We start from the raw sequence: 26,430 nt of genomic DNA on the forward strand, positions 1-26,430 counted from the left end.
GGTGGTGGGTCAGTCATGGTGTGGGGTGGCATTTCTTTGGGGGGCCGCACAGCCCTCCATGTGCTCGCCAGAGGTAGCCTGACTGCCATTAGGTACCGAGATGAGATCCTCAGACTCATTGTGAGACCATATGCTGGTGTGGTTGGCCCTGGGTTCCTCCTAATGCAAGACAATGCTAGACCTCATGTGGCTGGAGTGTGTCAGCAGTTCCTGCAAGAGGAAGGCATTGATGCTATGGACTGGCCCGCCCGTTCCCCAGACCTGAATCCAATTGAGCACATCTGGGACATCATGTCTCGCTCCATCCACCAACGCCACGCTGCACCACAGACTGTCCAGGAGTTGGCGGATGCTTTAGTCCAGGTCTGGGAGGAGATCCCTCAGGAGACCATCCGCCAGGTCATACAGGCACGTGGAGGCCAGACACACTACTGAGCCTCATTTTGACTTGTTTTAAGGACATTATATCAAAGTTGGATCAGCCTGTAGTGTGGTTTTCCACTTTAATTTTGAGTGTGACTCCAAATCCAGACCTCCATGGGTTGATGAATTTGATTTCTATTGATAATTGTGTAATTTTGTTGTCAGCACATTCAACTATGTAAAGAAAAAAGTATTTAATAAGAATATTTCATTAATTCAGATCTAGGATGTGTTATTTTAGTGTTCCCTTTATTTTTTGGAGCAGTATATATATATATATATATATATATATATATATATATATATATATATATATGCGTGTTGCTCCCTAAATTCTACCTTGCAGCACATCCATCTATTTTCCTCAACCTTTATCTTTCCGCTCCTCCTGACATGCATTGACTCCCTTTCTCACTCCATCACACCCGTCCTCTCCCACTATCCTTCTTCCACTTCTCCCTCTCTCCTCCCCCTGGAACTGAAAACCTGTTCATTGCCTCTTCCTCGAAGTCATCCATCTCCTCCTCTACCTCCTCATCCTCCACCATATCCTCTAAGATGTCATCCACATCCTCCACAAAGTCCTTGAAGCTCATCTGGTCGTGAACGAACACTCCGTCACAGAAGAACTCCTTGGTTAGCTTACTGAGCTCCTCCCTCTTGGAGGCCTCCACCCCCACCCTCTCTGCCTTGACCAGGTAACCCAGGAGCAGGGCCTCAAACTCCGGCATGGTGACAGGGAGCAGCCCCTCTGCCTGAGCGCAGGCCTCCACTGAACTGCAGTGGGTTTGAGGGTTGGGTTTGTGCTGCAGTCGTTCTCTCTGGTGGCTCCAGTAGTCAGGTTGCTCAAGGGGGAGTCCGAGGTGGGTTTGGGGAGGGCCCTTTTCTCTCCTTCTCCTCTCTTTCTCTTTCTGCCCTTCCTTAGAGTAGTGGTGGTGGTGGTCCTTCTCGTACTTGTCATTCCCCCGGTCCTTTTTCCAGTTCCCACCGTTTCTCTCCTCCTTCAATCCTTCCATCTTTCTATTTCCATCCGACCACTCATTTTCTCTCCTGTTGTCCTTACTCTTCCACTCTTTACTGACGTCTTTCTTTCTGTCTTTCTTTGTCCAATCTTTCTCTCCCTTCCACTCCCTTTTCTCTCCTCTATCCTTCCATCCTTTGCCAAGGTCCTTATAGTCATCCTTGTCTTTCTTCCACTCTTTCTCTCCCTTCCACTCCCTTTTCTCTCCTCTCTCCTTCCATCCTTTGCCAAGGTCCTTATAGTCATCCTTGTCGTTCTTCCACTCATCCCTGCCCTCATTCCAACCTCCTTTTCTTCGATTTTTGTCCTCTTTTCCATCCTTCTCTCCCTTCCACTCATCCCTGCCCTCATTCCAACCTCCTTTTCTTCGATTTTTGTCCTCTTTTCCATCCTTCTCTCCCTTCCACTCATCCCTGCCCTCATTCCAACCTCCTTTTCTTCGATTTTTGTCCTCTTTTCCATCCTTCTCTCCCTTCCACTCATCCCTGCCCTCATTCCAACCTCCTTTTCTTCGATTTGTGTCCTCTTTTCCATTCTTCTCTCCATTCCACTCCTTGCTATCACTCCATCTTTCAGGGTTTTCCTTTTTCCAATCTTTCTCCACCTTCCAGTCTTTTTTCTCACTCTTCTCCTTCCATTCCATCTTGTTTCCTCTGTCCTTCCATGGTTTTCCCTCATTCCCTCTGCTAGATTTATCTTTCTTCCATTCTCCCTTCTTGTCTTCTTTCTTCTTCCACTCTTTCTCCTCTTTTCCTTCTTTCTCCTGGTCATATTTTCCACTTCTCCACTCTTTTTCAACCTTATAATCCGTCTTCCCTCCCTTATTCCAATCCGACTTCCCTCCCTTATTCCAATCTGACTTCCCTCCCTTATTCCAATCAGACTTCCCTCCCTTATTCCAATCAGACTTCTCTCCCTTATTCCAATCAGTCTTCCCTCCCTTATTCCAATCCGACTTCCCTCCCTTATTCCAATCCGACTTCCCTCCCTTATTCCAATCAGTCTTCCCTCCTTTATTCCAATCTGTCTTCCCTCCCTTATTCCAATCCGTCTTCCCTCCCTTATTCCAATCCGTCTCCTCTTCCTTCAACTCTTTTTTCACTCCCTTCCCTGGTTTCTTGCCCTCCCTCTCCATCGTTCCTGCTGTGTTCAGGCTGTCATCCCCAGCATGTCCAGAGGGGGGCGGGACAGAGGCAGAGACTGGAGGTGGAGCTGCATCCTTGGCTACGGAAAGAAATTAAGAGAATTAGATATTTTTGTGTGTGTGTGTGTGTTAGATCAGTCACTGTGGCTATTAGTGTCACTAGCTGGAAATTTCCCCTTGTCCTCTTCCTCCCTCCTTCACATTCCCTACTCCCCTCCCTCTCTCCTTCACATTTCCTACTCCCCTCCCTCTCTCCTACACATTCCCTACTCCCCTCCCTCCCTCCCTACCTCCTACACATTCCCTACTCCCCTCCCTCCCTACCTCCTTCACATTCCCTACTCCCCTCCCTCCCTCCTTCACATTCCCTACTCCCCTCCCTCCCTCCTTCACATTCCCTACTCCCCTCCCTCCCTCCTTCACATTCCCTACTCCCCTCCCTCTCTCCTTCACATTCCCTACTCCCCTCCCTCCCTCTCTCCTACACATTCCCTACTCCCCTCCCTCCCTCTCTCCTACACATTCCCTACTCCCCTCCCTCCCTCTCTCCTACACATTCCCTACTCCCCTCCCTCTCTCCTACACATTCCCTACTCCCCTCCCTCCCTCCTACACATTCCCTACTCCCCTCCCTCCCTCCTACACATTCCCTACTCCCCTCCCTCCCTCCTACACATTCCCTACTCCCCTCCCCTACACATTCCCTACTCTCCTCTCTCCTTCACATTCCCTACTCCCCTCCCTCTCTCCTACACCTTCCTACTCCCCTCCCTCTCTCCTACACATTCCCTACTCCCCTCCCTCTCTCCTACACATTCCCTACTCCCCTCCCTCTCTCCTACACATTCCCTACTCCCCTCCCTCTCTCCTACACATTCCCTACTCCCCTCCCTCCCTCCTATTCCCTACTCCCTCCCTCCCTCCTACACATTCCCTACTCCCCTCCCTCCCTCCCTCCTACACATTCCCTACTCCCCTCCCTCCCTCCTACACATTCCCTACTCCCCTCCCCCTCCTTCACATGCCCTACTCCCCTCCCTCCCTCCCTCCTACACATGCCCTACTCCCCTCCCTCCCTCCTACACATTCCCTACTCCCCTCCCTCCCTCCTACACATTCCCTACTCCCCTCCCTCCCTCCTACACATTCCCTACTCCCCTCCCTCTCTCCTACACATTCCCTACTCCCCTCCCTCTCTCCTACACATTCCCTACTCCCCTCCCTCTCTCCTTCACGTTCCCTACTCCCCTCCCCCCCTCATTCACGTTCCCTACTCCCCTCCCCCCTCATTCAAGTTCCCTACTTCCCTCCCTCCTACACATTCCCTACTACCCTCCCTCCCTCCTACACATTCCCTACTCCCCTCCCTCCCTCTCTCCTACACATTCCCTACTCCCCTCCCTCCCTCCTACACATTCCCTACTCCCCTCCCTCCCTCCTACACATTCCCTACTCCCCTCCCTCCCTCCTACACATTCCCTACTCCCCTCCCTCCCTCCTACACATTCCCTACTCCCCTCCCTCTCTCCTACACATTCCCTACTCCCCTCCCTCCCTCTCTCCTACACATTCCCTACTCCCCTCCCTCCCTCTCTCCTACACATTCCCTACTCCCCTCCCTCCCTCTCTCCTACACATTCCCTACTCCCCTCCCTCCCACACATTCCCTACTCCCCTCCCTCCCTCCTACACATTCCCTACTCCCCTCCCTCCCTCCTACACATTCTACTCCCCTCCCTCCCTCCTACACATTCCCTACTCCCCTCCCTCTCTCCTACACATTCCCTACTCCCCTCCCTCCCTCCTACACATTCCCTACTCCCCTCCCTCCTTCACATTCCCTACTCCCCTCCCCCTCCTTCACATTCCCTACTCCCCTCCCCCCCTCCTTCACATTCCCTACTCCCCTCCCCCCTCCTTCACATTCTCTACTCCCCTCCCTCCCTCCTTCACATTCCCTACTCCCCTCCCTCCCTCCTTCACATTCCCTACTCCCCTCCCTCCTACACATTCCCTACTCCCCTCCCTCCTACACATTCCCTACTCCCCTCCCTCCTACACATTCCCTACTCCCCTCCCCCTCCTTCACATGCCCTACTCCCCTCCCCCTCCTTCACATGCCCTACTCCCCTCCCTCCCTCCTACACATTCCCTACTCCCCTCCCTCTCTCCTACACATTCCCTACTCCCCTCCCTCCCTCCTACACATTCCCTACTCCCCTCCCTCTCTCCTACACATTCCCTACTCCCCTCCCTCTCTCCTACACATTCCCTACCCGCCTCCCTCTCTCCTACACATTCCCTACCCGCCTCCCTCTCTCCTACACATTCCCTACCGGCCTCCCTCTCTCCTACACATTCCCTACTCCCCTCCCTCTCTCCTACACATTCCCTACTCCCCTCCCTCCCTCCTTCACATTCCCTACTCCCCTCCCTCCCTCCTTCACATTCCCTACCTCCCTCCCTCTCCCTCCTACACATTCCCTACCTCCCTCCCTCCTACACATTCCCTACTCCCCTCCCTCCTACACATTCCCTACCCCCCTCCCTCCTACACATTCCCTACTCCCCTCCCCCCTCCTTCACATTCCCTACTCCCCTCCCTCCCTCCTACACATTCCCTACTCCCCTCCCTCCCTCCTACACATTCCCTACTCCCCTCCCTCCTACACATTCCCTACTCCCCTCCCTCCTACACATTCCCTACTCCCCTCCCCCTCCTTCACATTCCCTACTCCCCTCCCTCCCTCCTACACATGCCCTACTCCCCTCCCTCTCTCCTACACATTCCCTACTCCCCTCCCTCTCTCCAAAACATTCCCTACTCCCCTCCCTCTCTCTCCTACACATTCCCTACTCCCCTCCCTCCCTCCTTCACATTCCCTACTCCCCTCCCTCCTACACATTCCCTACTCACCTCCCTCCCTCCTTCACATTCCCTACTCCCCTCCCTCCCTCCTACACATTCCCTACTCCCCTTCCCCTCCTTCACATGCCATACTCCCCTCCCTCCGTCCTACACATTCCCTACTCCCCTCCCCCTCCTTCACATGCCCCACTCCCCTCCCTCTCTCCTACACATGCCCCATTCCCCTCCCTCTCTCCTACACATTCCCCACTCCCCTCCCTCTCTCCTACACATTCCCCACTCCCCTCCCTCTCTCCTACACATTCCCCACTCCCCTCCCTCTCCTACACATTCCCCACTCCCCTCCCTCTCTCCTACACATTCCCCACTCCCCTCCCTCTCCTACACATTCCCCACTCCTCTCCCTCTCTCCTACACATTCCCCACTCCCCTCCCTCTCTCCTACACATTCCCCACTCCCCTCCCTCTCTCCTACACATTCCCTACTCCCCTCCCTCTCTCCTACACATTCCCTACTCCCCTCCCTCTCTCCTACACATTCCCTACTCCCCTCCCTCCCTCCTACACATTCCCTACTCCCCTCCCTCCCTCCTACACATTCCCTACTCCCCTCCCTCTCTCCTACACATTCCCTACTCCCCTCCCTCTCTCCTACACATTCCCTACTCCCCTCCCTCTCTCCTACACATTCCCTACTCCCCTCCCTCCCTCCTTCCTTCACATTCCCTACTCCCCTCCCTCTCTCCCTCCTACACATTCCCTACTCCCCTCCCTCCTTCACATTCCCTACTCCTCTCCCTCCTTCACATTCCCTACTCCCCTCCCTCTCTCCTACACATTCCCTACCCGCCTCCCTCTCTCCTACACATTCCCTACCCGCCTCCCTCTCTCCTACACATTCCCCACCCCCGCCTCCCTCTCTCCTACACATTCCCTACTCCCCTCCCTCTGTCCTACACATTCCCCACCCCGCCTCCCTCTCTCCTTCACATTCCCTACTCCCCTCCCTCCCCTCCTTCACATTCCCTACTCCCCTCCCTTCCTCCTTCACATTCCCTACTCCCCTCCCTCTCTCCCTCCCTCCTACACATTCCCTACTCCCCTCCCTCCTACACATTCCCTACTCCCCTCCCTCCTTCACATTCCCTACTCCCCTCCCTCTCTCCTACACATTCCCTACTCCCCTCCCTCTCTCCTACACATTCCCTACTCCCCTCCCTCTCTCCTACACATTCCCTACTCCCCTCCCTCTCTCCTACACATTCCCTACTCCCCTCCCTCTCTCCTACACATTCCCTACTCCCCTCCCTCTCTCCTACACATTCCCTACTCCCCTCCCTCTCCTACACATTCCCTACTCCCCTCCCTCTCTCCTACACATTCCCTACTCCCCTCCCTCCCTCCCTCCTACACATTCCCTACTCCCCTCCCGCCTACACATTCCCTACTCCCCTCCCCCCCTCCTTCACATTCCCTACTCCCCTCCCCCCTCCTTCACATTCCCTACTCCCCTCCCCCTACACATTCCCTACTCCCCTCCCCTACACATTCCCTACTCCCCTCCCTCCTTCACATTCCCTACTCCCCCCCCTCCCTCCCTCCCTCCTTCCTTCACATTCCCTACTCCCCCCCTCCTTCCTTCACATTCCCTACTCCCCTCCTACACATTCCCTTACTCCCCTCCCTCTCTCCTACACATTCCCTTACTCCCCTCCCTCTCTCCTACACATTCCCTACTCCCCCTCCCTCCTTCACATTTCCTACTCCCCTCCCTCCTTCACATTCCCTACTCCCCTCCCTCCTACACATTCCCTACTCCCCTCCCCCCTCCTACACATTCCCTACTCCCCTCCTTCACATTCCCTACTCCCCTCCTTCACATGCCCTACTCCCCTCCCTCCCTCCTACACATGCCCTACTCCCCTCCCTCTCTCCTACACATGACCCATTCCCCTCCCTCTCTCCTACACATTCCCCACTCCCCTCCCTCTCTCCTACACATTCCCCACTCCCCTCCCTCTCTCCTACACATTCCCCACTCCCCTCCCTCTCTCCTACACATTCCCCACTCCCCTCCCTCTCTCCTACACATTCCCCACTCCCCTCCCTCTCTCCTACACATTCCCCACTCCCTCCCTCTCTCCTACACATTCCCCACTCCCCTCCCTCTCTCCTACACATTCCCCACTCCCCTCCCTCTCTCCTACACATTCCCCACTCCCCTCCCTCTCTCCTACACATTCCCCACTCCCCTCCCTCTCTCCTACACATTCCCCACTCCCCTCCCTCTCTCCTACACATTCCCCACTCCCCTCCCTCTCTCCTACACATTCCCTACTCCCCTCCCTCTCTCCTACACATTCCCTACTCCCCTCCCTCCCTCCTACACATTCCCTACTCCCCTCCCTCCCTCCTACACATTCCCTACTCCCCTCCCTCTCTCCTACACATTCCCTACTCCCCTCCCTCTCTCCTACACATTCCCTACTCCCCTCCCTCCCTCCTTCACATTCCCTACTCCCCTCCCTCTCTCCCTCCTACACATTCCCTACTCCCCTCCCTCCTTCACATTCCCTACTCCCCTCCCTCCTTCACATTCCCTACTCCTCTCCCTCCTTCACATTCCCTACTCCCCTCCCTCTCTCCTACACATTCCCTACTCCCCTCCCTCTCTCCTACACATTCCCTACTCCCCTCCCTCCTTCACATTCCCTACTCCCCTCCCTCCTACACATTCCCTACTCCCCTCCCCCCTCCTACACATTCCCTACTCCCCTCCCTCCTACACATTCCCTACCTCCCTCCTTCACATTCCCTACTCCCCTCCCTCTCTCCTACACATTCCCTACCCGCCTCCCTCTCTCCTACACATTCCCTACCCGCCTCCCTCTCTCCTACACATTCCCTACCCGCCTCCCTCTCTCCTACACATTCCCTACCCGCCTCCCTCTCTCCTACACATTCCCTACCCGCCTCCCTCTCTCCTACACATTCCCTACCCGCCTCCCTCTCTCCTACACATTCCCTACCCGCCTCCCTCTCTCCTACACATTCCCTACCCGCCTCCCTCTCTCCTACACATTCCCTACCCGCCTCCCTCTCTCCTACACATTCCCCACCCCACCTCCCTCTCTCCTACACATTCCCTACTCCCCTCCCTCTGTCCTACACATTCCCCACCCCGCCTCCCTCTCCTTCACATTCCCTACTCCCCTCCCTCCCTCCTTCACATTCCCTACTCCCCTCCCTTCCTCCTTCACATTCCCTACTCCCCTCCCTCTCTCCCTCCCTCCTACACATTCCCTACTCCCCTCCCTCCTACACATTCCCTACTCCCCTCCCTCCTTCACATTCCCTACTCCCCTCCCTCTCTCCTACACATTCCCTACTCCCCTCCCTCTCTCCTACACATTCCCTACTCCCCTCCCTCTCTCCTACACATTCCCTACTCCCCTCCCTCTCTCCTACACATTCCCTACTCCCCTCCCTCTCTCCTACACATTCCCTACTCCCCTCCCTCTCTCCTACACATTCCCTACTCCCCTCCCTCCCTCCCTCCTACACATTCCCTACTCCCCTCCCGCCTACACATTCCCTACTCCCCTCCCCCCTCCTTCACATTCCCTACTCCCCTCCCCCCTCCTTCACATTCCCTACTCCCCTCCCCTACACATTCCCTACTCCCCTCCCCTACACATTCCCTACTCCCCTCCCCTACACATTCCCTACTCCCCTCCCTCCTTCACATTCCAATCTCCCCCCCCCTCCCTCCCTCCCTCCTTCCTTCACATTCCCTACTCCCCCCCTCCTTCCTTCACATTCCCTACTCCCCTCCTACACATTCCCTTACTCCCCTCCCTCTCTCCTACACATTCCCTTACTCCCCTCCCTCTCTCCTACACATTCCCTACTCCCCTCCTACACATTCCCTACTCCCCTCCTACACATTCCCTACTCCCCTCCCTCCTTCACATTCCCTACTCCCCTCCTTCCTTCACATTCCCTACTCCCCCCCTCCCTCCTTCACATTCCCTACTCCCCTCCCTCTCTCCTACACATTCCCTACTCCCCTCCCTCTCTCCTACACATTCCCTACTCCCCTCCCTCTCTCCTACACATTCCCTACTCCCCTCCCTCTCTCCTACACATTCCCTACTCCCCTCCCTCTCTCCTACACATTCCCTACTCCCCTCCCTCTCTCCTACACATTCCCTACTCCCCTCCCTCTCTCCTACACATTCCCTACTCCCCTCCCTCTCTCCTACACATTCCCTACTCCCCTCCCTCTCTCCTACACATTCCCTACTCCCCTCCCTCCCTCCTACACATTCCCTACTCCCCTCCCTCCCTCCTACACATTCCCTACTCCCCTCCCTCCTACACATTCCCTACTCCCCTCCCTCCTACACATTCCCTACTCCCCTCCCCTACACATTCCCTACTCCCCTCCCCTACACATTCCCTACTCCCCTCCCTCCTTCACATTCCCTACTCCCCCCCTCCCTCCCTCCCTCCTTCCTTCACATTCCCTACTCCCCCCCTCCTTCCTTCACATTCCCTACTCCCCTCCTACACATTCCCTTACTCCCCTCCCTCTCTCCTACACATTCCCTTACTCCCCTCCCTCTCTCCTACACATTCCCTTACTCCCCTCCCTCTCTCCTACACATTCCCTACTCCCCTCCTACACATTCCCTACTCCCCTCCTACACATTCCCTACTCCCCTCCTACACATTCCCTACTCCCCTCCCTCCTTCACATTCCCTACTCCCCCCCCTCCCTCCCTCCTTCCTTCACATTCCCTACTCCCTCCCTCCTTCCTTCACATTCCCTACTCCCCTCCTACACATTCCCTACTCCCCTCCCTCCCTCCTTCACATTCCCTTACTCCCCTCCCTCTCTCCTACACATTCCCTTACTCCCCTCCCTCTCTCCTACACATTCCCTACTCCCCTCCTACACATTCCCTACTCCCCTCCTACACATTCCCTACTCCCCTCCCTCTCTCCTACACAGACCTCTGGGTTCAAATACTACTGGAAATTTTCCAATTACTTTTAGGGATCGCTTTAGCATGCCTGGTATACCAGGTGGGCGGGGCTTGCAGTTAAGACAATTTTATTGTGCCAGGCATTCTCAATCAAGCCCAGCTAAAGTACAGTATTGTAAATGATTTTAAATAGTATTTGAAGCCAGGTCTACACCTTAGTACCTGTGCTGTGTTTTAGTTCAGTCACTGTGGCTCTGAGTGTCTCTAGATCCTTCTGTAAGACAGGAACAGACTCCAGCTCTCTCTTCATCCTCTCGTTCTCCTTCTGAAGGACAGGGAGCGTCATCATCTCTCTCTTCATCCTACCGTGCTCCCTCTCCACCTCCTCCCTCTTCTTTCTCTCCTTCCCTCCATCCTCCGCCTCCTTCTGGGCTACTTTTAGCTCCTCTTTCTGTGCCTGATTTTTAAAAAAACACACCAAAGAGGACCCCTTGAGAATATAGGCAGCACACACACACAGTTGTACATTATGTCAGAAAGAAAGAGAGGGGGGGAGAGGAAGAGAGAGAGACAGCGAGGGGCCTACCAGGAGTTGGGCTTGCAGTACAGCTATCCGTTGGTCTTCTTTAGCCAGTTTATTCAGTTGGTCTGTACTGTCAACTTCTACAGGTGGTGGAAGAGGAACCTCAGGATTCAGCCATTCCTTTGATAACACACACACAAACATTACACACACGCACAGACAAACATTACACACACGCACAGACAAACATTACACACACACTACCATTTGAATGTTGAAGTTAGAGGGGATAAGATAGAGAGAAAGAGGCTGACCTGTTTTCCCACCACCTCAGTTTCTCTCAGCTCCCTGGCATCATAGTCCCCCTCTGGAAGCACAACAGCTGTTATAACGCATCACAACACTGACACAGAATGTTACAATGCATTATATCACAGTTATAACAAGTATAATGCATCATAAAGACAATGGAGACAACCCCAGACATATCACACAATACATATCATTGTGGACAATACACATCACTCTACACACAAACACTAGGATGCACTATCACCATGACAACAAAACACAATGATGGAATGCAACACAGTGCATCAGTGCATGTCAGGAGCTTCCTCATCAAAGCATTGAGAAACAACATGATGCATCAAAACACACTCAAATGGTGTCATGAGGATGGGCAGGCAACATTCACCTGCACAAAGCCCCCTCAGCATGCACACACACACACGTTATCATTATTAACGTGCACTTGTCATTTGTAATTGGCTAAGTAACCCTTCAGTTACACAGGGGGAAAAACTAAATCAGTAAGCGAATATCAATTTCTAACATTCATTGAATAGTAATATTATATACAGTGTAGATCTAGAGAGAGCAGTGCATCTTGGGAAAGCATGGAGAGCACTCAACCAAGCATGTGAGTGTTAATTGCATAACACTCCTCTTTTCCTCTGACACACACACACACAACCTACCACCATCCAGGTCCATGAAGACACCTGTAGACATAATACAGTCTCAGATACACCTTTATCTGCGACCACGACTTCAACCAACACACTACTGACTAGCTGTGATGTGGGGGACAAATCCCTTTACTCTAATCATTCATCATTATGTGAAGCACATCGTGTTACCGTCAAAGAGAAGAGACAGGCACAGGTGACATACAGGCGTGTGTAGGTTGTACACAGGTCACTTAAAAGGTAACAATATTGTATGTTACCATGGTAACAAACTGCATAGACACACACCTGAGAAGAAGATGGTTCCGAGGCCCAGAAGTATCACAGCTCCTAGGATGCACTTGTTGAGAGAGAAACCAGTCTCCTCTTGCTCCCTCTGCTGCGGAATCCGGAACTCATCCTCATCCTCCTCTTCCTCCTCCTTCCTCCCGATCCGCTCCAGAGCCGCCAGGAGAGACCCCCTCCTCCTCCTCACCCCGGACACCCCTTCCTCCTCCTCCCCCACCACCTCCGCTTCCAGATGGGAGTCTGGCCCAGGGAGAAAGAGAGGAGGAGTTATAGCTACTGAACATTAACGTTAAAGGGACAGTTCACACAAACTACATTTTAAGGAGAAGTGACAGTGAAGCTAATGTTGTTACGGTGCTCCAGACAGATGCCTTGTGTCTCACCTGTCTTGGCCCTGACCTCAGACAGATCAGACTCCTCCTCTTCCTGCCCAAGCCCCTCCTCATAATGATGATGCACATCCTGTATATACCCCTCCGCTTCCTGTACAAGCCCCGCCTGCTCAGTGTTGAGCAGCAAGGCTGGGGGCTCTTCAAGGTCGGGGGAGGAGCTAATGTGGGTGTAGGAGTCAGAGAACGAATCAGGGTCAGAGATGGGAGGGGCTGGGTTCCCAGGGAGGCTTCTGGATTGGCTGTGTGTATTTGGGTCAAGCCCTGTGGGGGCGAGGACTTCTAACAGAGAGCTCTGAGGAGCAACACTAGCAGAGGTGGAGTCAAGGGCAGGGGTGGAGTCAGGGGCAGGGTCAAAAGGAAGGTCATGGGTGGGACTCTCTACAACAGGGGTGTAATCCTTGTCTCTCTCTGGTTGTGTTTCCTGGGAATGGATGTGAAACAACTGTTAGTGTCCAAGACCAGTCAGTGTTTCCTCTAGCTAGATATGATCCTAGGTGGGGTGTCAATAGAGATGGATCTCTAACCTGCTGTAGCTTCACAGAGTGAGACTCTTCAGCAGACACAGCATCCTCCCCAGGCCTACTCTCTGATAGACAGACAGACATGTTAGAGGTTAAGTAGTATAACAGTATTAGTGCCTGTAGGTTATACTATTGCAGTTGCTACCCATCGTTCACGGCAGGGCAGAGCCCCACCTGCTTTGTGTGTTATTTTGGCATTAATACGTTTCAAATATCAGTTTGCAAACAATGAGTTAATAAAGCTGCATACAAACATGGTCTCTTTTTAGATTTCCTGAGTAACGCAGCTCCAAAATGCAGGTGTTTTTGCCAGGCTCAGCGCTTTCTGTGGTGGTGGGGCAGCCAGCGGAAAATACAGAGCGAAGGGGTTCTCTAGTTGGGTCGTGATTGGGTCAGTGTTGTGTCACTCATGGGGACACTGTCAACGTAAAATCTACAGGGAGATTCTGCAGCAATGAAGGTCCTTCATGAAGGTGGACTCCATAATTCTAAAATGGAAGACGTTTGGAAACACCAAGACTCATCCTAGAACTGGCTGCCCGGCAAAACTGAGCAATCAGGGGAGAAGGGCCTGGGTCAGGGAGGTGACCAAGAACCCTATGGTCACTTTGACAGCACTCCATAGTTCCTCTGTGGAGATGGGAGAACCTTCCAGAAGGACAACCATCTCTGCAGCACTCCGCCAATCAGGCCTTTATGGTAGAGTGGCCAGATGGAAGCCACTGCTCAGTTAAAGGCACACGACAGCCAACTTGAAATTTGCCAAAAGGCACCTGAAGGACTCGCAGACCATGAGAAACAAGATTCTCTGGTCTGATGAAACCAAGATTGAACTCTTTGGCCTGAATACCAAGTGTCACGTCTGGAGGAAACCTTGCACCATCCCTACGGTGAAGCATGGTGGTGGCAGCATCATGCTGTGGTGATGTTTTTCAGCTGCAGGGACTGGGAGACTAGTCAGGATCGAGGGAAAGATGAATGGAGCAAAGTACAGCGAGATCCTTGATGACAACCTGCTGCAGAGCGCTCAGGACCTCAGACGGGGGGGGTTCATCTTCCAACAGGACAACGACCCTAAGCACACAGCCCGGACAACACAGGAGTGGCTTCAGGACAAGTCTCTGAATGTCCTTGAGTGGCCCAGCCAGAGCTCGGACTTGAACCCGATCGAACATCTCTGGAGACACCTGAAAATAGTTGTGCAGCGACACTCCACATCCAACCTGACAGAGCTTGAAGGGCATCTGCAGAGAACAATGGGAGAAACTCCTCAAATACAGGTGTGCCAAGCTTGTAGCGTCATACCCAAGAAGACTCAAGGTTGTAATCGCTGCCAAAGGTGCTTCTACAAAGTACTGAGTAAAGGATCTGAATACTTATGTAAATGTGACACATACATTTGCTAAAATAAAAAAGTTTTTGCTTTGTCATGATGGGGTATTGTGTGTAGATAGTTTTTTTTAATCAATTTTAAAATAAGGCTGTAATGTAACAAAATGTGGAAAAAGTCAATGGGTCTGAATACTTTCCGAATGCCCGGTCTACCGTAGCTTTGATTGGACTGATCATGTCAACATGATCCTTTCAATATCTTATCTAGCAAACAGTCATCATGAGTCAGGTCGACAATGTACTGGCAAATCATTTTCAATTATTGTCATATGAAGGGAAACTATACAAAATCTATCGTTGCAATTTGGCCATTGGACAAACATTACACAACAAGTAGGAAATCGCAAATTCAACAATGAGTGGTTTGGAAGGAATCAGTGGCTAACTGCAAGCATTGCAAAGAAATCACTAGCCTGCTATTCAGTAGAGAGGGTGTGGGTTTAATGGTCTCTTTTCCAAGCTTAAAAGGATAAACTCACTCAAGTCAGATTTCCCAGTTCCGAAATCTGCCATGTTGTTTTGAACAAGGCAGATTTCGGAACTTGGAAATCTCAGACTTGAGTGAGTTCAAGACAAGTGGGAACTCTGGGGAAGAAAAAAAAAAAGTTCCCAGTTGTCTTGAAAGCACCATAAATCCAGAGAATGCCAGACTTTGATGAAAGTTTGCTGACAAAAAAAAAAGATGGACCGCTGCACCACCTTCCTGTTCAAGTGAGCACAACAATGTGATTCCAAACATGTCTTGTATGCTGCTGCATAAATGATGTAATATGCCAAGGAGATATGTATACTCCAGCTAAGTATGTTGTATAGGAAGCTATAGTAGCTCATGTGCCTCACCCTAATAGATTTGGTAACTTTCCCCCTCATAATTTAGTCTACTGTTCTGACTTGTGCCTATAGCCTGTTTTAGAGAAATGTAGTCACTGAATATTGTAAGAGCTTTCATTGTCTGCTTATATGCCCACTTTATTGATCCTACGGTTCTGACTTGGTGTACAGGGAAAACACTGTAAGAACAGCCCATGTTATGAATTCTGTCACTGTACATTTCAAAAGTGCTGAACAAAGTTATTGACTACGTCCATTTTAGCTCGCTCATTAATGTCTTAATCAAAATTACAGATTGATTCTTATCCGCTCATCGTTCCCTTATGGCACAAGTTTGTACAGCTTAATTGTCAGTAGAAACCACATGTTTAAACAAGTCCGCCATATCAGCTGTTTTTTTAAAGGCAGTAAATGAGGCTGAATAAACTGTGTCGCTGCCAGACAAGAACCAGCTGATAGCCATGTGTAGCAGTGGTAAGGATTCACTCCATGGTGTTGAAAAGAAAGCTCTGCTGTTGGGACAGCTTTATGTAGGACCTAACAGTTTGTGGGAACTGCTTGTCACCATTATATAGCAATTGATGTATTGTGTAGTGTTGTTTAGTGGCTTTATTGGTATGAATCAAAACTTTTTTTTTTTTGTTTGCCCCAACAAGATGTACATGCTAAAATCCCCACTGTTGCAATACGTGTTGTGTACCTGTAGGTTCTCATGTGGCAATACAATAAGTATTGGGACAGTGATTTTTTTTGTCGTCGTTTTGGCTCTGAACTCCGGCACTTTGGATTTGAAATGATACGGTGACTGAGGTTAAAGTGCAGACTCAACTTTAATGAGGGTATATTCATCCATACCATTTAGAAATTACAGAACTTTTTGTACATAGTCCTCACATTTTAGGGGACCAAAAGTACTGGGACAAATTCATTTATGTTATGTGTATTAAATTAGTCTAAAGTTTAGTATTTGGTACCATATTCCTAGCACACAATGATTGCAGTAAGCGTGTTACTATACAAACTTGTTGGATGCATTTGCAGTTTGTTCTGGTTGTGTTTCATATTATGTTGTGCCCAATGGAAATGGTAAATAACGTAGTGCCATTTTGTAGTCACTTTTATTATAAATAAACACTTCTAAATTAATGTGGATGCTACCGTGATTATGGATAGTCCTGAATAATGAGTCAGAAAGTTAGACACACATATTATACCCCCACGACATGCTGATCTCTCACCATTACAATAACAGGAGAGGTTAGCATTTTATATCATACCCCCACGACATGCTAATCTCTCACCATTACAATAACAGGAGAGGTTAGCATTTTATATCATAACCCCCACAACATGCTAATGTCTCACCATTACAATAACAGGAGAGGTTAGCATTTTATATCATACCCCCACGATATGCTAATCTCTCACCATTTCAATAACAGGAGAGGTTAGCATTTTATATCATACCCCCACAACATGCTAATGTCTCACCATTACAATAACAGGAGAGGTTAGCATTTTATATCATACCCCCACGACATGCTAATCTCTCACCATTACAATAACAGGAGAGGTTAGCATTTTATATCATACCCCCACAACATGCTAATGTCTCACCATTACAATAACAGGGGAGGTTAGCATTTTTGGGGGGGGGGGATATTTGATCATCTAACTTTCTCACTCATCATTATTCACAATTCATTCAGGACTATCCGTAATCTTGGCAGCTCCCACATTAATGTAGAAGTGTTTATAAACATATTATATTCTTATTTTACAATAAAAGTGACCCAAAAATTATACAATCCATTCATTTGCCATTCATTTCAATTGGGCAAAAAATAATCTGAAACACAACCAAAACAAACAGCAAATGGATCCAACAAGTCTCACGCTTTATGTAATACTAAACGTTTGACTACTTTAATAGAGAAGTGAATTTGTTCCCTATACTAGGGGTACAACGAGTGCTGTTATTTCTACACAGTTCACCCAATATGGATGAAAATACCCTCAAAGCAAAGCTTGAGTCTGCACTTTAACCTCATTTCAAATCCAAAGTGCTGGAGTACAGAGCCAAAACATGTCCAATACTTTTGGTGCTCACTGTATGACTGGGTGTACCTGTAGGTTTCTCTGCAGCAGTATGACTGGGTGTACCTGTAGGTTTCTCTGCAGCAGTATGACTGGGTGTACCTGTAGGTTTCTCTGCAGCAGTATGACTGGGTGTACCTGTAGGTTTCTCTGCAGCAGTATGACTGGGTGTACCTGTAGGTTTCTCTGCAGCAGTATGACTGGGTGTACCTGTAGGTTTCTCCGCAGCAGTATGACTGGGTGTACCTGTAGGTTTCTCCGCAGCAGTATGACTGGGTGTACCTGTAGGTTTCTCCGCAGCAGTATGACTGGGTGTACCTGTAGGTTTCTCCGCAGCAGTATGACTGGGTGTACCTGTAGGTTTCTCTGCAGCAGTATGACTGGGTGTACCTGTAGGTTTCTCTGCAGCAGTATGACTGGGTGTACCTGTAGGTTTCTCTGCAGCAGTATGACTGGGTGTACCTGTAGGTTTCTCTGCAGCAGTATGACTGGGTGTACCTGTAGGTTTCTCTGCAGCAGTATGACTGGGTGTACCTGTAGGTTTCTCTGCAGCAGTATGACTGGGTGTACCTGTAGGTTTCTCCGCAGCAGTATGACTGGGCGTACCTGTAGGTTTCTCCGCAGCAGTATGACTGGGCGTACCTGTAGGTTTCTCCGCAGCAGTATGACTGGGCGTACCTGTAGGTTTCTCCGCAGCAGTATGACTGGGCGTACCTGTAGGTTTCTCCGCAGCAGTATGACTGGGCGTACCTGTAGGTTTCTCCGCAGCAGTATGACTGGGCGTACCTGTAGGTTTCTCCGCAGCAGTATGACTGGGTGTACCTGTAGGTTTCTCTGCAGCAGTATGACTGGGTGTATCTTCATGGTGTTCTGTTCCTTCCGCTACAGACCTCAGTGTCTCAGCAACAGTCTCCTGAGAAACACACATTATTTAATTGACCCATATGGTGACACATTAATCCCATTTGAAAAACAAAATGTTCAAAACTCAAACTTTTGTAAACTCTGCAGTTCGCACACACACCCACACACACACACTAAAGTGTAAAGAGAGCGTACCTCAGCTGTGAGGACAGTCCAGCTGCTGCTGTTGGCAGCACCACTGCTGTCAGACATTGCCCCCTCGTGGCTCTGACCAGCACCTGCAAGTCAAACACAGTACTTCAGCACAGGCTATAGATAGGCCTAAGTAATATTGAAATCCTGGCCTCAAGGTCCACAGTTCTGGTTTTCATTCTTTCTTTCGACTGATTTAAACCTGTGAAACCAAGTGTGTGCCTGTCATGGGCGATTACATTACATTGATAGAGTAAGGGCCAGAGGGAGAGGAGAAAGGCAGCAGTACTGCAGAGAGGCCCCCAGGGCCTGAATAGTGTTGTTATAGACTTTATGTACAGATACTAAAAAGACTGTAAAAACACCAGGAAATCAGCTCCAAGAGATTTTAATTCAATAAGTCTGTTGTAAGGATTCCCATGCATAACAGAGAGACATGTGGTTGTACACAAAGGTAAGCAAGGTTTGAAATGATTATTTTAGTCAAACATAGTGGCAAGGCAAAGTATGTGAACCCTTTGGAATTACCTGGATTTCTGCACAAATTGGTCATAACATTTGATCTGATCTTCATCTGTCACAACAAGACACAAACAGTGTGCTTAAACTGATAACAAATTGTATTTTTCTTGTCTATATTGAATACATAATTTAAACATTCAAAGTGTAGGTTTGAAAAGTCTATGAACCCCTAGGCTAATGCCTTCTCCAAAAGCTCATTTGAGTCAGGAGTCAACTAACCTAGAGTCCAATCACTGAGACGAGATTGGAGATATTGGTTAGAGCTGCCTTGCCCTATAAAAAAAAACTCACAAAATTTGAGTTTGCTATTCACAAGAAGCATTGCCTGAAGTGAACCATGCCTCAAACAAATGAGATCTCAGAAGACCTAAGATTAAGAATTGTTGACTTGCATAAATACACTCCTCATTCTGCTACTGAAGGCTCTACAGCATCAGTATGCTACAGTACTGTTCTCATTCTGCTACTGAAGGCCCCACAGCATCAGTATGCTACAGTACTGTCCTCATTCTGCTACTGAAGGCCCTACAGCATCAGTATGCTACAGTATTGTTCTACTCCTCATTCTGCTACTGAAGGCCCTACAGCATCAGTATGCTACAGTATTGTTCTACTCCTCATTCTGCTACTGAAGGCCCTACAGCATCAGTATGCTACAGTACTGTCCTCATTCTGCTACTGAAGGCCCTACAGCATCAGTATGCTACAGTACTGTCCTCATTCTGCTACTGAAGGCCCTACAGCATCAGTATGCTACAGTATTGTCCTCATTCTGCTACTGAAGGCCCTACAGCATCAGTATGCTACAGTACTGTCCTCATTCTGCTACTGAAGGCCCTACAGCATCAGTATGCTACAGTACTGTCCTCATTCTGCTACTGAAGGCCCTACAGCATCAGTATGCTACAGTACTATTCCACTCCTCATTCTGCTGCTTAAACTCCTCATTTACATCCTCTGTTTTTACATGCACAGGAAGTGTGTGTGTGTGTGTACATGAAGTGCACACTCCTGTGAGTGTATTCAGTCCTTCATTAGTAGTATAGTGTGTGTTGCTAGCATTGTGGCTACCCTGGCTTCTGACTGGCTGACGCATGCTTTGGCAGAGACAGGGGTTACTATGGCTCGGGACATTGTAGAATTAGAATTAGTAGAACAGACATTCCCAAAGAAGCAGTGGATTGGCCTACACCAGGAGCCATAATAGGTGCAGGAAGGCCCAGTATTTATTTAATGTTCAACTAATTGATGCCTACCACATAATCTTTTTTAATTGTGCCTTTCTCAAAGTTATACTACACATGCACAAAATGGCAAATTCTATTGTCATTCGGTAGATGGTGGATTTTAGAGAACTAGTCCATTCTAGTCATTGTGATTCTATGTCTGGCCAGGCAGTGCAGGAGGCACCTCCACTCTGGCTGAAATTACTGGGGCAGAAACCAACTGACTGAAAATACTGGACAGGGTTCTAAAACGACGCAATAAACTGCATACATGCATTAGTATGTTTATTTTAAGCCTAGAAAAAAGGTGTCCTGTCTACTTTCAAAAGTATGTTCTATTAAATTTGACTTTTTAGGCTACACGGGTTATTATTGTCATTGTGTCTGACACCATCTTCAATCATGCCACTTCTGTCAGATCACAGCATGACACACTTTAGTCCCCCATGTCTCTTCTCTGTCCCATAGTCATTTAGGTCTTCTAATCAGGCTCTTCCCATGAGAAGCCTGTTGAATGTCGCCTCGGGCCAACGAGCATTGTGGAGCATATCGCGGAATGACTTAAATATAGATTGTAGCCTAGCTAAATATAGAGCCAATGAGATAGATTCCAAGACAGAAAGAGCGAACAGTGCCCTGGTGAATCAAACATGCACACGCATTCTGAAGGAGCGCCACTGTTTTAACTGTGGAGCATTTAAAGAGGCAGTGGCGACCAGTCATTCAGGGCAGAGCTAAAAAATATACAGGTACAGTGGGGCAAAAAAGTATTTAGTCAGCCACCAATTGTGCAAGTTATCCACTTAAACAGATAAATTACAGGTCTTTCATCAGAGGTACACTTCAACTATGACAGACAAAATGAGAAAAAAAATCCAGAAAATCACATTGTAGGATTTTTAATGAATTTATTTGCAAATGATGGTGGAAAATTAGTATTTGGTCACCTACAAACAAGCAAGATTTCTGGATCTCACAGACCTGTAACTTCTTCTTTAAGAGACTCCTCTGTCCTCCATTTATTACCTGTATTAATGGCACCTGTTTGAACTTGTTATCAGTATAAAAGACACCTGTCCACAACCTCAAACAGTCACACTCCAAACTCCACTATGGCCAAGACCAAAGAGCTGTCAAAGGACACCAGAAACAAAATTGTAGACCTGCACCAGGCTGGGAAGACTGAATCTGCAATAGGTAAGCAGCTTGGTTTGAAGAAATCAACTGTGGGAGCAATTATTAGGAAATGGAAGACATACAAGACCACTGATAATCTCCCTCGATCTGGGGCTCCACGCAAGATCTCACCCTGTGGGGTCAAAATTATCACAGCAAAAATCCCAGAACCCCACGGGGGGACCTAGTGAATGACCTCCAGAGAGTTGGGACCAAAGTAACAAAGCCTACCATCAGTAACACACTACGCTGCCAGGGACTCAAATCCTGCAGTGTCAGACGTGTCCCCCTGCTTAAGCCAGTACATGTCCAGGCCCGTCTGAAGTTTGCTAGAGAGCATTTGGATGATCCAGAAGAAGATTGGGAGAATGTCATATGGTCAGATGAAACCAAAATATAACTTTTTGGTAAAAACTCAACTCGTCGTGTTTGGATGACAAAGAATGCGGAGTTGCATCCAAAGAACACCATACCTACTGTGAAGCATGGGGGTGGAAACCTGCTTTGGGGTTGTTTTTCTGCAAAGGGACCGGGACGACTGATCCGTGTAAAGGAAAGAATGAATGGGGCCAAATATCGTGAGATTCTGAGTGAAAACCTCCTTCAATCAGGAAGGGCATTGAAGATGAAACGTGGCTGGGTCTTTCAGCATGACAATGATCCCAAACACACCACCCGGGCAACGAAGGAGTGGCTTCGTAAGAAGCATTTCAAGGTCCTGGAGTGGCCTAGCCAGTCTACAGATCTCAACCCCATAGAAAATCTTTGGAGGGAGTTGAAAGTCTGTGTTGCCCAGCAACAGCCCCAAAACATCACTGCTCTAGAGGAGATCTGCATGGAGGAATGGGCCAAAATACCAGCAAGTGTGTGAAAACCTTGTGAAGACTTACAGAAAACGTTTGACCTCTGTCATTGCCAACAAAGGGTATATAACAAAGTATTGAGATAAGTATTTGGTCAATAACAAAAGTCTATTTTCCACCATCATTTGTAAATAAATTTGCAAATGCAAATAAAAAATCCTACAATGTGATTTTCTGGATTTTTTTCCCTCATTTTGTCTGTCATAGTTGACGTGTACCTATGATGAACATTACAGGCCTCATCTTTTTAAGTGGGAGAACTTGGAAAATTGGTGGCTGATTAAATACTTTTTTGCCCCCCTGTATATGTGTTATTTGTATTTTTTTTGCGTGTTATTTTGGCATTAATGTCAGTTTGCAAACAATCATTGAGTTAATAAAGCCGCATACAGTCTCTTTTTTGCTTTCTTAAGGCAGCTCCAAAAAGCAGGTGTCTCATGGGGACACTAAGTCACCGCAAAATCTACAGGTAGAGCTTGAAAATTCAAGTCCCTTGGGTGCCCATCCAAGAAGGCTCAAGGTCTTTGTCGTCAAATCACATATCTACCGTAGCTTTGATTGGACTGATCATGTCAACATTTCAAAGTCCTAGCTAGCAGTCAAAATCATGAACCAAGTCAACAATAAACTTGCAAATCCTTTCAATACTTGTCATATGAAGAGAAATTATACATAAAATGTTTCGTTGCTCAGCGGCAATTGGACATAGACATTACACAACAAGTTAGACATTTCAAATTCAACAATGAGTGGTTTGGAAGGAATCAGTGGCTAACTGCAAACATTCCTTTGCAATCACTAGCCTGCTATTCAGTAGAGGGGGTGTGTAGTCCAAGTCTGGGTTTAAGGGTCTCTTTTCCAAGCTTAAAGTATAAACATTCAACACCATGGGCCATAAAAGGGTGAATACATTAGCCATGCTGTCAACCCAGACTTCTACAGCATTTCAAAACAACTGGAAACCCGGAACTGGGAAATCTCAGACCTCAGTGAGTTCCAGACAACTGGGAACACGTAAAAAAAAGAGATTGGACTGGGAAAATACATTTTGAACGGTCATCCAACTCTAAATAACAAGTCGGGACTTGGGCCTCTTTCTAGAGCGCACCTTGGACAGTGGAGTTTTCAGCCAATATAAGACACTTATTCTGTATACCTCTGGCCCTTCTTTGGACACTGTTAACTAAACTCTCCTTGGCCTCCAACTGCAAGTAAAACTAAATGTATGCTCTTCAACCGATCGCTGCCCACACCTGCCCGCCCGTCCAGCATCACTACTCTGGACGGTCCTGACTTAGAATATGTGGACAACTACAAATACTTAGGTGTCTGGTTAGACTGCAAACTCTCCTTCCAGACTCACATGAAGCATATCAAATCCAAAATTAAATCTAGAATCGGCTTCCTATTTCACAAAAAATCATTCTTCACTCATGCTGCCAAACATACCCTCGTAAAACTGACCACCCTACCGATCCTCGACTTCAGCGATGTAATTTACAAAATAGCCTCCAACACTCCACTCAGCAAATTGGATGCAGTCTATCACAGTGCCATCCGTTTTGTCACCAAAACCCCATATAATACCCACCGCTGCGACCTGTTTGCTCTCGTTGGCTGGCCCTCACTTCATATTCGTCTCCAAACCCACTGGCTCCAGGTCATCTACAAGTCTCTGCTAGGTAAAGCCCCACCTTATCTCAGCTCACTGGTCACCATAGCAGCACCCACCCATAGCAGGCGCTCCAGCAGTTATATTTCACTGGTCACCCCCAAAGCCAATTCCCCTTTGGCCGCCTTTCCTTCCAGTTCGCTGCTGCCAATGACTAGAATTAACTGCAATTAATTTTATTTTTTTATCACTAAAGCTGGCGACTCATATCTCCCTCACTAACTTTAACCACCAGCTGTCAGAGCAGCTCACAGATCACTGCACCAGTACATAGCCCATCTGTAAATAGGCCATCCAACTACCTCAGCCCCATTCTGTTATTTATTTTGCTCCTTTGCACCCCAGTATCTCTACTTGCACACTCATCTTCTGCACATCTATCATTCCAGTGTTTAATTGCTATATTGTAATTATTTTGCCACTATGGCCGAATTATTGCCTTACCTCCCTTATCCTACCTCATTTACACACACTGTATATAGACTTTTTCTTTTTTTTTGTTGTTTGGTGTCGCACTGCTTTGCTTTATCTTGGCCAGGTCGCAGTTGGAAATGACAACTTGTACCCGACTCGTCTACCCGGTTAAATAAAGGTGTAATAAAAAAAATATATATGTACCTACATTTGTTTTTTCTCTAAAATCTGCGTTCTTGACATAATTCGCTGCATGATTTACAACTGTCCCGTTGACGGGGCGCTGATCCTTAAGCAAGTCTGCCAAATCAGCTATTCTTTATAAAAGACAGTAAATGAGGCTGAATTAACGGTCGCCGCCAGACAAGACTCCACTGAAAGCCAGGTGTAGAGGTGGTAAGGATTCATTCCATGGTGCTGAAAAGAAAGCACTATTTGTCACCACTATAGTGCAATTAATGTATTGTTGGTATATATATATATATATATATTTTGCCCCACCAAGATGTACATGTTAAAATAGCCACTGTAAATGTCCTCTAGACCTATAGCAAGTAGCCTAGAATTCAATATAAAATAAACCTAACTTGTTTAAAGAAAAAACATTTGTAAAAAATAAGGTATCAATGAAAGATGCCCTCATTCTTCCATACTCGCTCTCTGAAGTGGGTCATGTCTAGAAGGGATACAGCTTGTCAAATTGAAGTCAAAAAGTTGCATTTTAACTAACTCTTAAACCTTTTTCTAATCTTAACCTAGTTCACCTAACCTTCTATTTTCATTCGCCTAAATTATCTTAAACCTGCTAAGAAAAGTACATTTTGACTAAAACTGTATCCCTTCTAGACAAAACCTTTGAAGTGGTGTGTTCATTTGGCAGCCATGGAGCTCTCGACAGAGTAGCGATCTTCTGAGACACACTCTTGACCCATCAACTTCACAAATTAACAAACGGTTCGGCGCCAGTGGTAGCACACTTGGCCTATACAGGCGTCCACTGCAAACTGCACTTTATCCTCTTTATATTTGCTTAAATAGGCATGGGTACTAGAGAAGGATGTGCTTTGAAACGAGTTTCTCTCATTCTCTTTCCTCTGAAATTACATTTATTTTGGCGTTGTCACATGCTTCTTCAGTCTGTGTGCCAACAGCCTGTTATATATCTTTATCTGTGTCTCGGCGAAAGAAAATGACCAAAAATGGTCACAACGCTACACTGCTGGCCTTGTCTAGTCGATGCTAGGCTGTAAAATGTTTAAACAAGTGTTCAACCTAAACTCCCTGACACCTAATTTGCATGTTAGCCATCTGTGTCGACAAAGGTGTGTACTCTGAAATGTCAACAACTGTCACACCGTATCTCCACTGATGAACCATGAAAAAAAAATCCTCATCGATTGAAACATTGTGACCATCGGTGGTAACACAATATAGAACTAAAGAATACTGAAACTTTACTACATCTGTTACAAAAACATGTACTATTCAATTAAAGATAACAGGTTTTATCTGCCAACCTACTATGGAAAACTTTAATCCCGTCCCTGAAAATCCAGATAGTTACTGTTTCTGTCGAGAACCAGGAAACACTAACATCTAACGACAAAATGGTAACAAGAACACAAAGTAACATGACATTTTCTACTCCACTTACCTCTGAACGCGATGTTTTCCTTATAAATGGCAATCGTGTATCAATCCCTTTCTGCCAAATTAATTGAATGCATCCAATTTCGGAACTTGGAAGAGTCTCTTTGACACTTGCGTGAGCCACTCTCTCTTGTCCAACCGGGAAGGGCATTCTCTCACGTCCCACCCCTTCTTGCCCAACTCGCCAATGATAATCACTCTCTCGTGTCGCTCAATGGGCACACTTTCAGATTGATTGACACACGCAGGTGAAAAGAGTGGGTATACAAAATATACCATACGCAATGCTTTTCCGATGATGAGTGGTGCGACCTGACACTATGATGACATTGGCAGATGTCAGGCTCTACTTTTTTGTTTCTCACACACACACACACACACACACACA

General features: G+C 48.1%; 1 protein-coding gene across 4 annotated transcripts; it reads right to left on the reverse strand.

Moving 5' to 3' along the window:
• Positions 1-705: 705 nt before the first annotated feature.
• LOC109884692 (pre-B-cell leukemia transcription factor-interacting protein 1) lies at positions 706-26,188 on the reverse strand. Of its 4 annotated transcripts, XM_031837299.1 has the most exons (12): positions 26,047-26,187; positions 18,523-18,605; positions 18,286-18,376; positions 13,147-13,208; positions 12,614-13,043; positions 12,231-12,470; positions 11,952-11,975; positions 11,286-11,338; positions 11,035-11,151; positions 10,671-10,905; positions 1,961-2,668; positions 706-1,888 (listed from the first exon to the last, which is right to left on the reverse strand). In XM_031837299.1, the coding sequence occupies exons 2-12, from the start codon at positions 18,577-18,579 to the stop codon at positions 843-845; spliced, it is 3,063 nt and encodes a 1,020-aa protein (XP_031693159.1). In that variant the 5' UTR covers positions 18,580-18,605; positions 26,047-26,187; the 3' UTR covers positions 706-842. The 4 variants fall into 4 exon arrangements, with proteins under 4 accessions (XP_031693159.1, XP_031693158.1, XP_031693153.1 ...); XM_031837293.1 differs by having other exon boundaries at positions 708-2,668; positions 26,047-26,185; XM_031837298.1 differs by lacking the exon at positions 11,952-11,975 and having other exon boundaries at positions 707-2,668; positions 26,047-26,188.
• Positions 26,189-26,430: the final 242 nt, after the last annotated feature.

This window comes from Oncorhynchus kisutch, linkage group LG2 (genome assembly GCF_002021735.2).
Source record: "Oncorhynchus kisutch isolate 150728-3 linkage group LG2, Okis_V2, whole genome shotgun sequence".
Classification (NCBI taxonomy): Eukaryota; Metazoa; Chordata; class Actinopteri; order Salmoniformes; family Salmonidae; genus Oncorhynchus; species Oncorhynchus kisutch.

Bases quoted from the DNA above. Each gene is read 5' to 3' on its own strand.
- LOC109884692 (XM_031837293.1), bottom strand. From the start codon at position 18,579: ATGTCTGACAGCAGTGGTGCTGCCAACAGCAGCAGCTGGACTGTCCTC. The intron at 13,044-13,146 runs GTTAGAGATCCA...ATCCATTCCCAG, and splicing joins ACTCTGTGAAGCTACAGCAG to GAAACACAACCAGAGAGAGA. The intron at 11,976-12,230 runs GTGTGTGTCTAT...TTATGTCTACAG, and splicing joins CGGAACCATCTTCTTCTCAG to GTGTCTTCATGGACCTGGAT.